We start from the raw sequence: 12873 nt of genomic DNA, 5'->3' as shown, positions 1-12873 counted from the left end.
GACACATCACCCTATCTACACTTGTTTCACCTCTACTATGTTCTTTGCTAACTCCTCTTTCAAGTATGTGCACACAAATCAAGGCACCAGTATGAGTAATACTATTTCACTACTTAACTTGATAAACAGCTATGTTCTCTGGTTATGTATACAAACATTTGTATGACTTTTAAATGGTCCCATGATGAGCTTATGTGCAGTCACTTTTGAAAGTTGTTCCTCTTTAAGCAATCACAAACTCCAATAAAAGCCTGGTCAGAAATGGATGGGTTTACTTTAGAAACTGAATAATGGGGCAAGAACTCTACAGCTGCAAGCCCTGTAAAAATGTCAAAAAGTCAAAACCATACATAGCTGCCAAAATCAGGCCCAATTCTGACCAAAATGCCTCGTATCTTCCTGGATGTCAAACAAAACTGTCTGATATTTGGGGTTATTGTGATTTCAGAAATGTTTTGCATTTTACGTTACAATGTTATGCATTCTAAATTGATTAAAAAGTGCACACGATGTCCCAGAATTACTATATAGCCTACAGGTTGCAGGTTAAAACAGAAACATTTGATTTTCTCTTTTCACAGATGCGGAAGTATGTACTGGTTTAATGATGCTGTAACGATCTGCGCGAGACAGAACAGGGAGGCGGACACAAACGCTGAGGAGTGCGAGATTTATTCTAAGGAATTCCAAAGACGTGGTCAAGGTAACAGGCACGGATCAAAACGGGCAAGCAATCCGGACATGAATTACAAACACAACTAGGAGGACTCACGGACCAGGCAGGAACACACGGAGATCATGGGGAAAACAACGAGACATGAAACGGAAAACTACGAACATTAGAGATCACAAGGAACATGAATGCACAAAACAACCGATAACCAGACATGGGAAATACAAGGGCTATAAATACACAGGACTAGACTAGGACCAGGTGACAACACTGATGACAAGGGCGTGGAAGACAATGGGAAACCATAGAAACAGACAAGCTGGGCGGGACTAACGGGCAAGGAACTACAGACACGAGGAACAGGGAAACTGGAGTGACAGCTAGGAGAGGGGGCGTAGCCCTACGTGACAGATGCCTAACAAGATCATTGAGAGAAACTGCCATAATGTTCAAAACCTGGAGTTATGGAATTTTCTTCCTTCTGGATGTGTCCTAATACGACATCTTTTTTGATAAAGTTAATGATAAACTGTTATGTAGTGACACTGGGTGACTGAACACAAGTGCACAGTGATAATGAAGTGATGTTGTTCTATGAGATATTTGATGTGATCGTTTCATATAGCTAGGCGCAATTCTTAAAATAATTTCAGCACCCTTACCATCTTACTGTTACTGTTGAAAATGCCTTAAACAACTGTGTGTAAGCCCTTTTATGATTTGTAACGATTATTGAAGTATTAGATTCTGTGATTGGCCCTTGTGCTTTGTATTTGCCAATTAAAAGTTCTCGTTGTAGAAGCATATTCAGTGTAGCTAAAATTTTCAAGTTGTTGATTTTCTACTGGGTGTGTAAATGAAACAAAAACATTTTTCCCAAGCAATCCTAATCTGAATCTTTTAATTGGCACGTGCTGCTACAGTCCATACTACACAATAAACTGAGAATGATATAAGATAACTAGTGCTGTTAGTTCACATTATTGTTTATATTTTAGAATCCCATTTAATATAAATCGAGAACATTGTAAAAATCCATAGTAACCATCTTTTTGTGGTTTTTATATATTTTTTAGAGTCAGTTCAGTTGTCATGATTGTTAAAGTTCAACTGTCAAAATAAAGAGATTGAAAGTATGTATTATGGTTGAGCTTTTATTATTGCTTTTATTGTTTTGGTTAATGTTTTTACATTGTTTTAAATGTTGTTTGTTAATTTATGTAAGTAAACCATTCTTTTATCTGCTGAAATAAAAGGTAACTGTAAAATGTTCATGTAAGCTGGAATTTAAAGACCAAAATAACCACAAAAATATTTGTTTACAGAAATGTATTGTAATATTGGTAGTTTTAACAGAAACTTAAGATGTTAATACATCCCAAGCACCGTAAACTAATAGGAAAGAGTAGCATATTTATTGGACCATTGGATGTTAAATTAAACACATAACTTTTGAAACTACATTTATGTAGGGTTAAAAAAATATAATTTTACATAATTTTTGTGTATTTAAAAAGCAGAATCCAATTATTTTAATGTTGAAATCTCATTGATAAACAGTACATTGTAAGAGTTTGTGCGTTGATCAACCAACATTTAACAGTTATCCACTGTAAGTTTATAGGATATAAACATATATTCACAGATTACCTCTACTTTTTGATTGTTTAAATAATACCATGAAGTAACCTAATTATGCTGTTATTTTAACATTCTAGCTGTGTTTTCTTACAACGAAAATTTGTAATTTTACTCAAATTTGGCTGTGAAATTACAAAGAATAAATACAGGGAAAATCTGTAATTTTACAGTAATTCATTGTTGAATTATGTGTGGTAGTTTACTGTAATTTTACGGTAACTGTTTGGCAACTTTTGCTGCCGGACATGTTACCGTTTTTTTACGACTTTTTTTTTTTACAGTGTATGAAAGAATCAAATTGATTTCCTGGAAGAAAAACAAACATTGCAATCAAAATTCTTCCAGATGTTAAAGATTTCTGTCCACGCCTACCCTGCAAATATTTAATTAAAATAAAGGTATAAGTATGTAAACAAAATACCAAATTAATTGATGGGCCAAATAAAAATGCTTCAGACCCAAGTACTACAGTGCAATAAAGTCAATGTTAAGACCCATGAGACTCCCTCTCTGGATCAGAAGGAACATTTTTCTTGTGCATAAATAAACAGCCATTAAAGCTCAACACTGGGATATGCAGTATACTATATTTAGGTATACATATGCAGTATACTGCACTACTACAGTTGAAATTTAAATGAATGTTTGAAATGTTGCAATTAAATAATTGAAATCACATTTTGACAATCAAAGTTGACAAATATGGCACATTTACATTTGATTGTTTTCACATTTATCAACCTCTCACTAACAGAAACAATAACATGCTTTGCAGAATAAAAATAAAATAACTGGAAAACTGCAAAGGAAGACGACAGTTTGGCAGAATAACCAGGGGGGTGTTCCAAGAAGCGGGTTAAGTGAGAAAACCCGGGTAAGTTAACTCAGAGTTCACGGAAACTCGAGGTTTTCTGTTCCAGAAACCGAGCTTAGAGAGAACCGGAGTCAGTTACTATAGCAACTTATGCTCTGAAGCTAACCTGCTTGTTGGCAGGTTAACTTGGACCTGACCCAGAGTTACAAACACGTCATCATGACGTGTCCTTTCCTCGAAGATCATGTGGATATTGAAGCTCAGTTTATTCGCTGAGTTCTTCGTCGGGAACGCCTTATAAAACCCCGAATAGACATATGCCTACTATCATTTTCGGATTATTTTTTTAATGAACGTTATCGTTTTCAGCACAATCCATTACTTACATCAATAACTTTATTATTATAATAACATTTCAAATATTACACATCGCGGATCAGCCCTAAATTCTCTCCAGATTGTTATATATCGGTCTTCGTTTTTTGCTAGTGGAAGTTTTCTTTATAGTGTAGGAGATGCGGAATCTGTCAGCAAAGCTACTGTATGTCGGTCTGTCTGAAAACTATGTCTGGCATTAAAACGACTAGTGCCCAGTTTTGTGGTGTTTCCTGGGCTTAAGCCAGTTATGGACATCAAAGAGGAATTCCACAGCATCATTGGTTTGTCTTTAATTCACACAGACAATAAAGAAATTAAGCAAAGGAGAAGCAATATATAACGAATTTCATTCCATTTACATTTTAAGGATTTCCTAGAGTGATTGGCTGTATTGATGGAACCTCTGGAACCAGAGATGGTGGAGTTGTCAGAGACTCCATCTGCAATCACTGCTTTCCACATTAAATCATGCACCACCACCCACCCCATCATCCACCCTGTAACCTTTTAATATACATTACAGTCAAATTCACTGTTATGTTTCGTTATTTCATTTTTCCTGTAAATAAATATATTTTATAATATATTTTAAGAATAAGATATAGTTATGTACAGCCATACCACTTTGTACAATATTCTTATACTTCATTTTTATCTGATGCCATGTGTGTTTCACACCACTCAGATTAGACCTGGAATTAGTAAGTGTTCAATAAAAAAATATTTAAAAACTCAATACAGTATTATAAAGGTGGAGAAAATAATAATATAATCGCACCCTTCTGCTAAATATAAAAATATCATTTTCACTCACGCATTAACTCTGTTGGCAATTTTTTGACATGCTGACTGCCTTTCTTTAGCAGCTACCGCAGTATTACATTTACGTTTAATAATATCTAAATATTCTGCATACGCAGTCATTAATACTTCAAGCTACAGTGGTGTGAAATACGATGGTCGGCTGATTTTCGCGTTTAAGTCCATGATAAATCCTATTTATCTGCGTTCCATTAAGAATGCCTTTCATAGTTACGCGTGAACGCGCTTCTGTCTGGGTCAACCTACTCAGAGTTGAGCGACCCTGATTACTTTAACTCCGATCCGCCGTTTTGGAACCGAAAAATCTGAGTATGTCAGATCGGGGTAAGACAACTCCGAGTTCAGGGTTAAGTTTAGAGTTTGTTAAACCTGCTTCTTGAAATACCCCCAAGGACAGCTGGATCTAAACACCACAACATTCAATCTTACACTCATTACAGACATTTAAATAATAACAATAACAAGGACAGCTGGATCTACACACCACAACATTCAATCCTACACTCATTACAGACATTTAAAAATGACTAAGAAGTTGAAGTTGTCTAAAATAACAGAAGCTTTTCAGTCATGTGACACTGGGTGTAACACATCTAGGTACGACCACTGCCTCTGGTCAATCCTACAGATTATACAGATTAGACTGAGAATAGATTTACTGTAATATGACAGACACACATCTTTGGATTATAAAGTCAAGGAAAAGACAAAACAACCAGTGCTGATGTGACACACGTACCCAAAGTGATCAGAGGGATCCAAGTTGAAGGTCAAAGGATCAAAGAATCGTTTGTCTGACTGCTGCACTTTTGCAGAAGTGTCCAATGTTTGTGTTTCTTTAGTGAAGTCCAGGAGCGCGTGTGCTCAGATCACCTGCACCTGCTGCTCCACTAGTGGGATGGCCAGGTGGTTTGATACTCAAATTAAAGGACGAAGGCCTTTGTGCTTTTGGAAGGAAAAGGGGCGTTGCCCCAATTTGACTCTGCATTTCCAATGTAAAATACATGCAAACACAAGTTCTCTCCAGTCTAACCTGAAAGCACTGTCTAGGCCACAGTGACAATGCAGTTTACATTAGAATCACTGGTTCAAAAACAAGCACTCAAAGCAATAATCTGCTGGTTTAAGAATGTACCCGATATTTCCATGTGGAAATATGGCAGAACTCATGGTGGATTTTATGATAAGCTGACCATGTCCTGCTGTAACAAAGCATCTCCAAACCATGACACCTCCACCTCCATGACACCTCCATGACACCTCCACCTCCATGACACACACAGACGATCGTTGCCCAGCATCTCACGCCATGACACATTCACCTACATCATGACACCTCCACCTACATCATGACACCCCCACCTCCATGACATACATAATGTCACCAAGGGAACGAGTATATAAAGAGAAGAGATTATCACCTCTAGAACGTACAGTATCTTGGTATAGCGTCAAATCCAATTAAAAAATCGCGAGCGCGGAAAATCATATCGCGCGAGGAAAACTGCCTATTTGCGCAAGCAAAAATGCTCTCGCGCGCGAGGAGAGAGTTGCTTACGCTTGGAAAATTTGACACACCCTTTCTGGTACATGCACTTATGCAATGGTGTGACATCCATAACCTAGAGGTAAATATAGCTAAGACTAAGGAGCTAGTAGTAGACTTCCACAGACAAAAGAAGGCATCCCAGCCCCTGTACATAAACAGTGTGGAAATGGAATCAGTGAATAGTTTTAAAATTCTAGGCACAACAATAGAATCTTCCCTGAAATGGGACGAAAATCTTAATTGTATCATCAATAAAGCTCACCAGAGACTCTTCCTCTTGCATCAGCTGAGGAAGTTTGGGGTGGCCCGTGAGGGGATTTTGCAGTTTTACCATGCAGTTATTGAAAGTGTTCTGACCTTTTCTATCACTGTCTGGTATGGCAACTCCACGGTCCAGCAGAGGATGCAAATAGACAGGGTAGTTCGCACAGCCTCAAAGATCATTGGCTGCAAACTTCCCTGCATCTCTAGCACTTATGAAACACACGCATCTGTCGGAAAGGGCTGAAAATACTTCTTGATCGATCACTTCCAGCTAACTCCTTCTTTAGCGTCCTCCCATCAGGTAGGAGGTTGAGAGCCATAACATCTAAAACATCACGTTTTCTCAACAGCACATACTGCAGAGCCATCAGGCACTTAAATAGCCTCCCTACCCTGCACTATCACCTTAAATTAAGCCACTGTGACTAAGACATATAGTTGTAAAATTTTTTCTCTTTATCTTCTATATATATTTATTTATGTATCTCTTGTGTGTAATATGTTATTTATGTCTTTTACTGTGTTTTTATGTTTCTTGTCAATGAGCACACTAAAGCAAATCCCTAGCAACTAGCACAAGTTGCATGGCAATAAAGTATTGAATCTTGAATCTTGAAGATCGGTCACTGCGGGCGCAATTACATGTTATCACAGTTGAGAGAGAAGTTTTGAATCCCACAAGCAACCTCCGCCATCAGGAAACTTATATCCAAATGCACGGTTTGCAGAAGACGACAAGGACGAGTTGGTGAACAGAAAATGGCACCTCTGCCAGAAGATCGTCTTGTACCAGACAAGCCGCCGTTCACAAATGTTGGAATTTATTACTTCGGCCCATTTGAAGTGAAACGGGGCCGGAGCACTGTCAAAAGGTATGGTGTGATGTTCACCTGCCTCACCATCAAAGCAGTGCACATTGAGGTGGCTGACAGTCTGGACACAAGTGCCTGTATCAATGTCCTTCATCGCTTTGTAAGTGGAAGAGGACAGGTCTGCATAATGTGATCCAACAATGGCACCAATTGTGTTGGTCCTGAGAAGGAATTGAGAGAGGCACTGAAAAACCTGAACCAACCAGAAATTGAGAAAACAATGCAAAGGTAAGGCATCAAGTGGATTTTCAATAGTCCAGCGGCATCACATCAAGGAGGGTTTTGGGAGCGGCAAATCCATTCAGTTCGCAGGATTCTTAGCATTCTGCTTAAGGAACAGCCCCTCTCCGACAACAGCCTTCAAAAACTTCTTTGTGAGGTTGAAAGCATAATAAATGACCAACCCATAACCAGCATGTCAGATGATCCACACGACTTAGATCCTCTGACCCCCAACCACCTGATCTTGATGAAGACTCATCCTAATCTACCACCAGGAATGTTCAACCCGGATGATAATAATAATAATAATAAACTTTATTTATATAGCACCTTTCACAGATATAGTATCACAAAGTGCTTTACATACAAGAAAACAATAAAAATACACAATGAGTAATAAAAATTTATTAAAAGCCTGTCTGAATAAAAACGTTTTAAGATGCTTCTTAAAGAGATCAGTAGAGTCTGAGCAGCGCAAGGATAATGGGAGGGCGTTCCAGTGCCTCGGGGCCAGCACCGGAAATGATCGGTCCCCCCGGGTTTTAAAATGGGTACGCGGAACCACCAACAGCATTTTAGTTGACGACCTCAAACACCTGGATGGGCAAAGAGGATTCAAAAGGTCCCGAATATATTTGGGAGCCTGACCATGGAGTGCTCTATAAGTTAAAACCAAAATTTTAAAATGACTCCTCAAATGCACAGGGAGCCAGTGTAGGGAGGCCAGAACTGGAGTTATATGTGCTCCTCTGTGTGTCTTAGTTATCAGCCTCGCAGCAGCGTTTTGTACAGACTGTAACCGTGTCAAACAGGATTTGTTAACACAACTAAAAAGACTGTTACAATAATCCAAACGGGATGAGATAAAAGCATGAACAATCATCTCAAGTTCCTTCAGAGACACAACAGATCTCAACTTAGAAATATTTCTTAAATGATAAAAACAGTTTTTACTAGTGTTTTACAGTGACTGTCAAAAGATAAAGAACTGTTAAAAACAACCCCTAGATTTCTAAGACTGAAGGAGTTAGTTAACTGAAGGAGTTAAAAATGTCAGGTGCTGCCTAATTCCTGGAATTTTATCATCCGGCGCAAGAATAAGAGTCTCCGTCTTATTTGCATTTAACTGTAGGTAATTATTGTTTAGCCACATTTTGATTTCTGACAGGCAGCTACTAAGTTCAGACAGTTTGTAAAAATCTGAAGCTTTAAAAGAGCAGTACAACTGGATGTCATCAGCATAGAGATGATAAGACACATTATTGTAACGTTTTAAAATATTCCCTAATGGGTATAAATACAATAAGAAAAGGATTGGGCCCAAAACTGAGCCTTGGGGCACCCCACATGATCTATACACAAGGAAGCACTGGAGGCAAGTACAATATCTTGCGGATCTATTCTGGTGCAAATGGACTCGCGAATACCTCCTCCTCCTCCAGGAACACCAGAAATGGAACTTTGAACCTAGAGATGTAGTGCTAGTAGTCGATAGTTCATCTCCACGCAACACTTGGACAATGGGAAGAATAATACAAGTCCTACCTGACTTCAGTGGAACTGTGCGCCGTGTGAAGTTGCAAAAAACAGCATCCTAGAGAGATCTGTGCATAAGCTATGCTTATTGCAAGAAGCCAAATGAAAAAAAGATTGTTTATTTGTAGCTTATTGATAGTCTTGATTTGATGGCTCTTAGTTTAAGTTAATTGATAATTGCGTAATCGTACAGTATACCCAATTAGGGGTCGGATATGTAAGAGCCATAAAGCAGAAAAGTTAGAATGTGGAAATACGCATTTTAACGCATTTAACGCATGAGACACTTTTGCACCGTGGAATGTTTCTCAGTGCATGAGTTCCAGACATACAGATTATATGGACGCACAAAAAAATGAGCATGATGGAGATGACTGAAGAGGCTACGCTGGTGGATGGGAAATTTAAATATAAGAAACTTCCAGATGGAAGTACAAACGCAAATAGTGTTATTTACACTTTATGTAGGAAGGAATTCGCTTATCACAGGAGTACTTGCACCCTTTGTTACCACCTCAACGCAAAACATGTTGGGGCTAACGCACAGGTCAGTAATGATAACTTAGCTGCTAAATGTATTCCTAGTACAAGCCAACAGTGACGCCAGTCAACACTCGACCACATGTCGGGGTTCAAATTAAGAAACAAAATGTCAAAGTCCACATCAGACAAATTGACCAATTCACTGGCGAGACGGATTGCTGTGGACTGTAGACGGGGTTGCCAGGTCCTGCAAATATATCCCGAACAAAGTCAGTGTAAAACCCCCCCTTCAGAAGCCTAAACTAGCCCAAATCTCAAAGTTGTTGACGGGGGGGGGGCTAGGTGAGTGTAAGTTGTTGACGGAGGGAGTGGCGACCGATCACGATCGATTCTTAGTGTTGACTTGTAACTCCTGCGGTAGCCCAACTCAAAAGTAGCCCAAAAAACCGCATCCCGCGACACCAGAATTTTCAAACAAGCCCAATTTGGCGTGAAAACCGTGAACCTGGCAACTCTGACTGTAGACCGCTCTCTATGGTCGAAGGCTTAAGTAAGACGCAGGTAGTATAAACACCTCCGCCATTCACGGAGGTTTGTGGGAGGTGGGCGGCGTCGCGCGCTATGGTCACTCGTGAAAGTATAATTCAGGCTTTACAAGAAGCGCTGCAAATTGCGTCAGCTCCCTAAGGGCATGAGGAAGAAACCATGAGAGGAACCAAGACTCATGGGGGGAACCCATCCTCCTCTGGCCGACGCCGGTCACCATGACAACAATTTAAAAAGCGAGAGAGAAAAAAGGAAAAGATGTGAGGGATAAATAAAGTCCATCTTGGTGTAGATTTATAAACATGAGTTCTTTATGTAATTCCTGTACAGTCCCAAATGCCTGGATAGTTGGTAATGTTATACATGAGTCCTTTATGTTATTCCTGTTGTCACATTGAGGACCCCGGCCCCTCCAATTTGGGCGTGTGTTTACGTTGTCCACGTGCATCGTCTGCGTCTGTGGAACTACGTGGTTATGGTTATGTCTTGTAATAATCCGTCTCACCTGTGACTCGTCTCGTAATCACGTGGGGCTAATGTGGTTTGTCTATTTAATGTGCACTCGCGCAGTGAGAGAGAGTGAGAGCGGAACCCAAGATCAGGTGGTGGAAGTTAAAGGACGAGGACTGTGGTGTAAAATTCAGGGATGAGGTGAGGCAGGTACTCATTGGCATTGGCAGAAACAATGATTACAGAGCTATCAAACAGGTGAGACACTCCGTTCAAGGTGTGCTGTGCAGGAGTGTAGTAATCGTGGTCAGGACAGTCCAGGGTCACGCCGGTAAGACAGAAGCCAGGAGGTACAGAGGGACTAGGCAGGGAATGAGGTCTAGGAGGAGAGCAGAGGTCGGTACATGGGAAAGCAGAGACACAGAGAAAACGCTTGGTATGTGGCATGGCAACAATACTTCGCAACCCGGAAGAGTGATGGGGAAACTTAAATAGTTGCGAAGAGGGGGGTAATGAGTGGCAGGTGAACCGCATCACACGGCGATCATGTGCTGTTCCTGATAGTACCCCCCCCCCCCCTCTGACGAGCGGCTCCAGCCGCAACAGATCGGCCAAACGGGGGGCGGCCACGACGCCGGGGAGCAGGGAAGTGGAATTCAGCGATGAGAGTAGGGTCCAACACATCCCGCGCGGGGACCCACGCCCGCTCCTCGGAACCATAGCCCTCCCACTCTATGAGATACTGAAGCCCGCCTAGACGCCTACAGGACTCCAGTATGTCCTGAATGAGGTAAGCAGGGCGACCGTCGAGTTGCAGTGGCTCAGGTGGCTTGGTAATCGGTGCGGCACTACAAAAGGGACTTGGGGATCAGGGAGATGCAGAACAGGCGCCGAGGTGAACGCCCCTTTAACCAACGAAAACGCCCGATCAGCCTCAGGCATCCAGTCCAGCCGCAGATGCTGCTGTTGAGATAATGGGTTTTTGCTTAGCAATAGTATTAGTAACAATATATTTTGCTTACCATTAAACATAATATAGTAATTATAACTACTGCATTAGATGTGTTTAAGCTGTGAACCCTAAGAAGGGCCTTGCAAGTCATGCTGTGTAACAGTTCAAAGGCAGTTCAAAGGGAAGATGATTTGGTCTACGGGAAGTGGAGGACCGCTGTAAGAGGCCTGAAGAAGATGTGTTAGACTCATAAAGGTGAATTACAACATATATATAAATATGTAGTATTTAAGTATATAGTATATAAAGACTGCATGTACCAACACTTGTTGAATCTCTCTGATGTAAATGTTAGAATGTGTGAGATCCCCAGAGATATCTCTGTTTTAATAAAGGCCTTTTTGTTATTGCTATAATTTTGGTATGGTTGTTCCTGCTATCTCTTTCCCATCAAACGAACACGCTGGGCTATAGTGGTAGGTAGAAGTTTAAAGCCCCAACACTGCCCAACCTGAAGGAGGTTGATGAGTGGAGTGGCCAGCGAACCAAAACCCCTGATGAAGCGACGATAAAAGTTGGCAAATCCTATGAAACGCTGCAGTTCCTTTCTCGTTCGGGGCATGGGCCATTGCGTGACAGCCGACACCTTGTCCAGGTTCATAGAGATCTGCCCAGGGGATAAAGTGCAACCGAGGAAGGTCACGGAAGTCCAATGAAACTCGCACTTCTCCGCTTTGGCATAGAGGCGATGTTGCCGCAGGCGGGCCAGTACTGCAGTGACGTGATGGACATGGTCTGCGGAGGTGGAATATATCAGGATGTCGTCTATATAAACTATGACAAACTTCCCTATCAAGTCACGAAATATGTCATCCATGAATGCCTGGAAGACAGACGGGCTGTTGGCTAGCCCATACGGCATTACGAGGTACTCATAGTGGCCTCAGGCAGTCACAAACGCAGTCTTCCATTCATCCCCCTCACGAATACAAATCAGGTTATATGCACTCCGCAAGTCCAGCTTGGTGAATATACGCGCTTCTCTGAGGCGCTCTTGTGATGCGTAGATGAAAGGAAGGGGATAAACGAACTTGGAGGTGACCGAGTTTAAAGAGCGGTAGTCTATACAGGGACGCAGCCCTCCGTCCTTTTTCTCTACAAAGAAGAACCCCGCGGCCACGGGTGACGTGGAGGGACAGATAAACCCTTTCTGAAGGGCTACAGCAGCCTGTTGTTGAACTAACTGTATGGCCTGGTGTTGGGTCACCTGTTGTTGAGCCGTCCGTAACTGTGCAGCTTGGATATTCATAGCCATGACGAGCCATCAAACCTCTCCCTGGAGTCCGGCTATGGTGGTTCCTTGCTGAGCCAGGAGTGCAGGTACGTCCGCTGGATTCATTGTAATGGGCGAAGTATTATGTAACGTACTAATCAGGCAGACAAGGATCCATGTGCGGATAATAGCCGCTTTTATTGAAACAATGATTACAGAGCTATCAAACAGTGTAGGAGTGTAGTAATCGTGGTCAGGACAGTCCAGGGTCACGCCGATAAGACAGAAGCCAGGAGGTACAGAGGGACTAGGCAGGGAACGAGGTCTAGGAGGAGAGCAGAGGTCGGTACATGGGAAAGCAGAGACAAAGAGAAAACGCTTGGTATGTGGCATGGCAT

General features: G+C 41.4%; 1 protein-coding gene across 10 annotated transcripts in view; it reads right to left on the bottom strand.

Moving 5' to 3' along the window:
- LOC143491201 (guanine nucleotide-binding protein G(I)/G(S)/G(O) subunit gamma-13-like) overlaps nucleotides 1-12873 on the bottom strand; it is a 72733-nt gene that overhangs the window by 17236 nt on the left and 42624 nt on the right. For 2 of the 10 annotated variants that reach the window (XR_013125132.1, XM_076989998.1), the window contains exon 14: nucleotides 2545-12800. The exons of 6 other annotated variants lie outside the window; for them this stretch is intronic. Coding sequence is in view for 1 of the 4 variants with exons in the window: in XM_076989998.1 (XP_076846113.1) it covers nucleotides 12745-12800 (56 nt within the window). In the remaining 3 variants the exon portion in view is untranslated. Of the gene's footprint in view, nucleotides 1-2544; nucleotides 12801-12873 lie in introns of those variants that run through there. 2 more of the 10 variants (XR_013125120.1, XM_076990007.1) reach the window with 2 other exon arrangements.

The sequence above is a fragment of the Brachyhypopomus gauderio genome, unplaced genomic scaffold, assembly GCF_052324685.1.
Source record: "Brachyhypopomus gauderio isolate BG-103 unplaced genomic scaffold, BGAUD_0.2 sc72, whole genome shotgun sequence".
NCBI classification, from domain to species: domain Eukaryota; kingdom Metazoa; phylum Chordata; class Actinopteri; order Gymnotiformes; family Hypopomidae; genus Brachyhypopomus; species Brachyhypopomus gauderio.
Note: the sequence above shows the minus strand (reverse complement) of the source record. Positions and strands in the feature narration are given on the sequence as shown.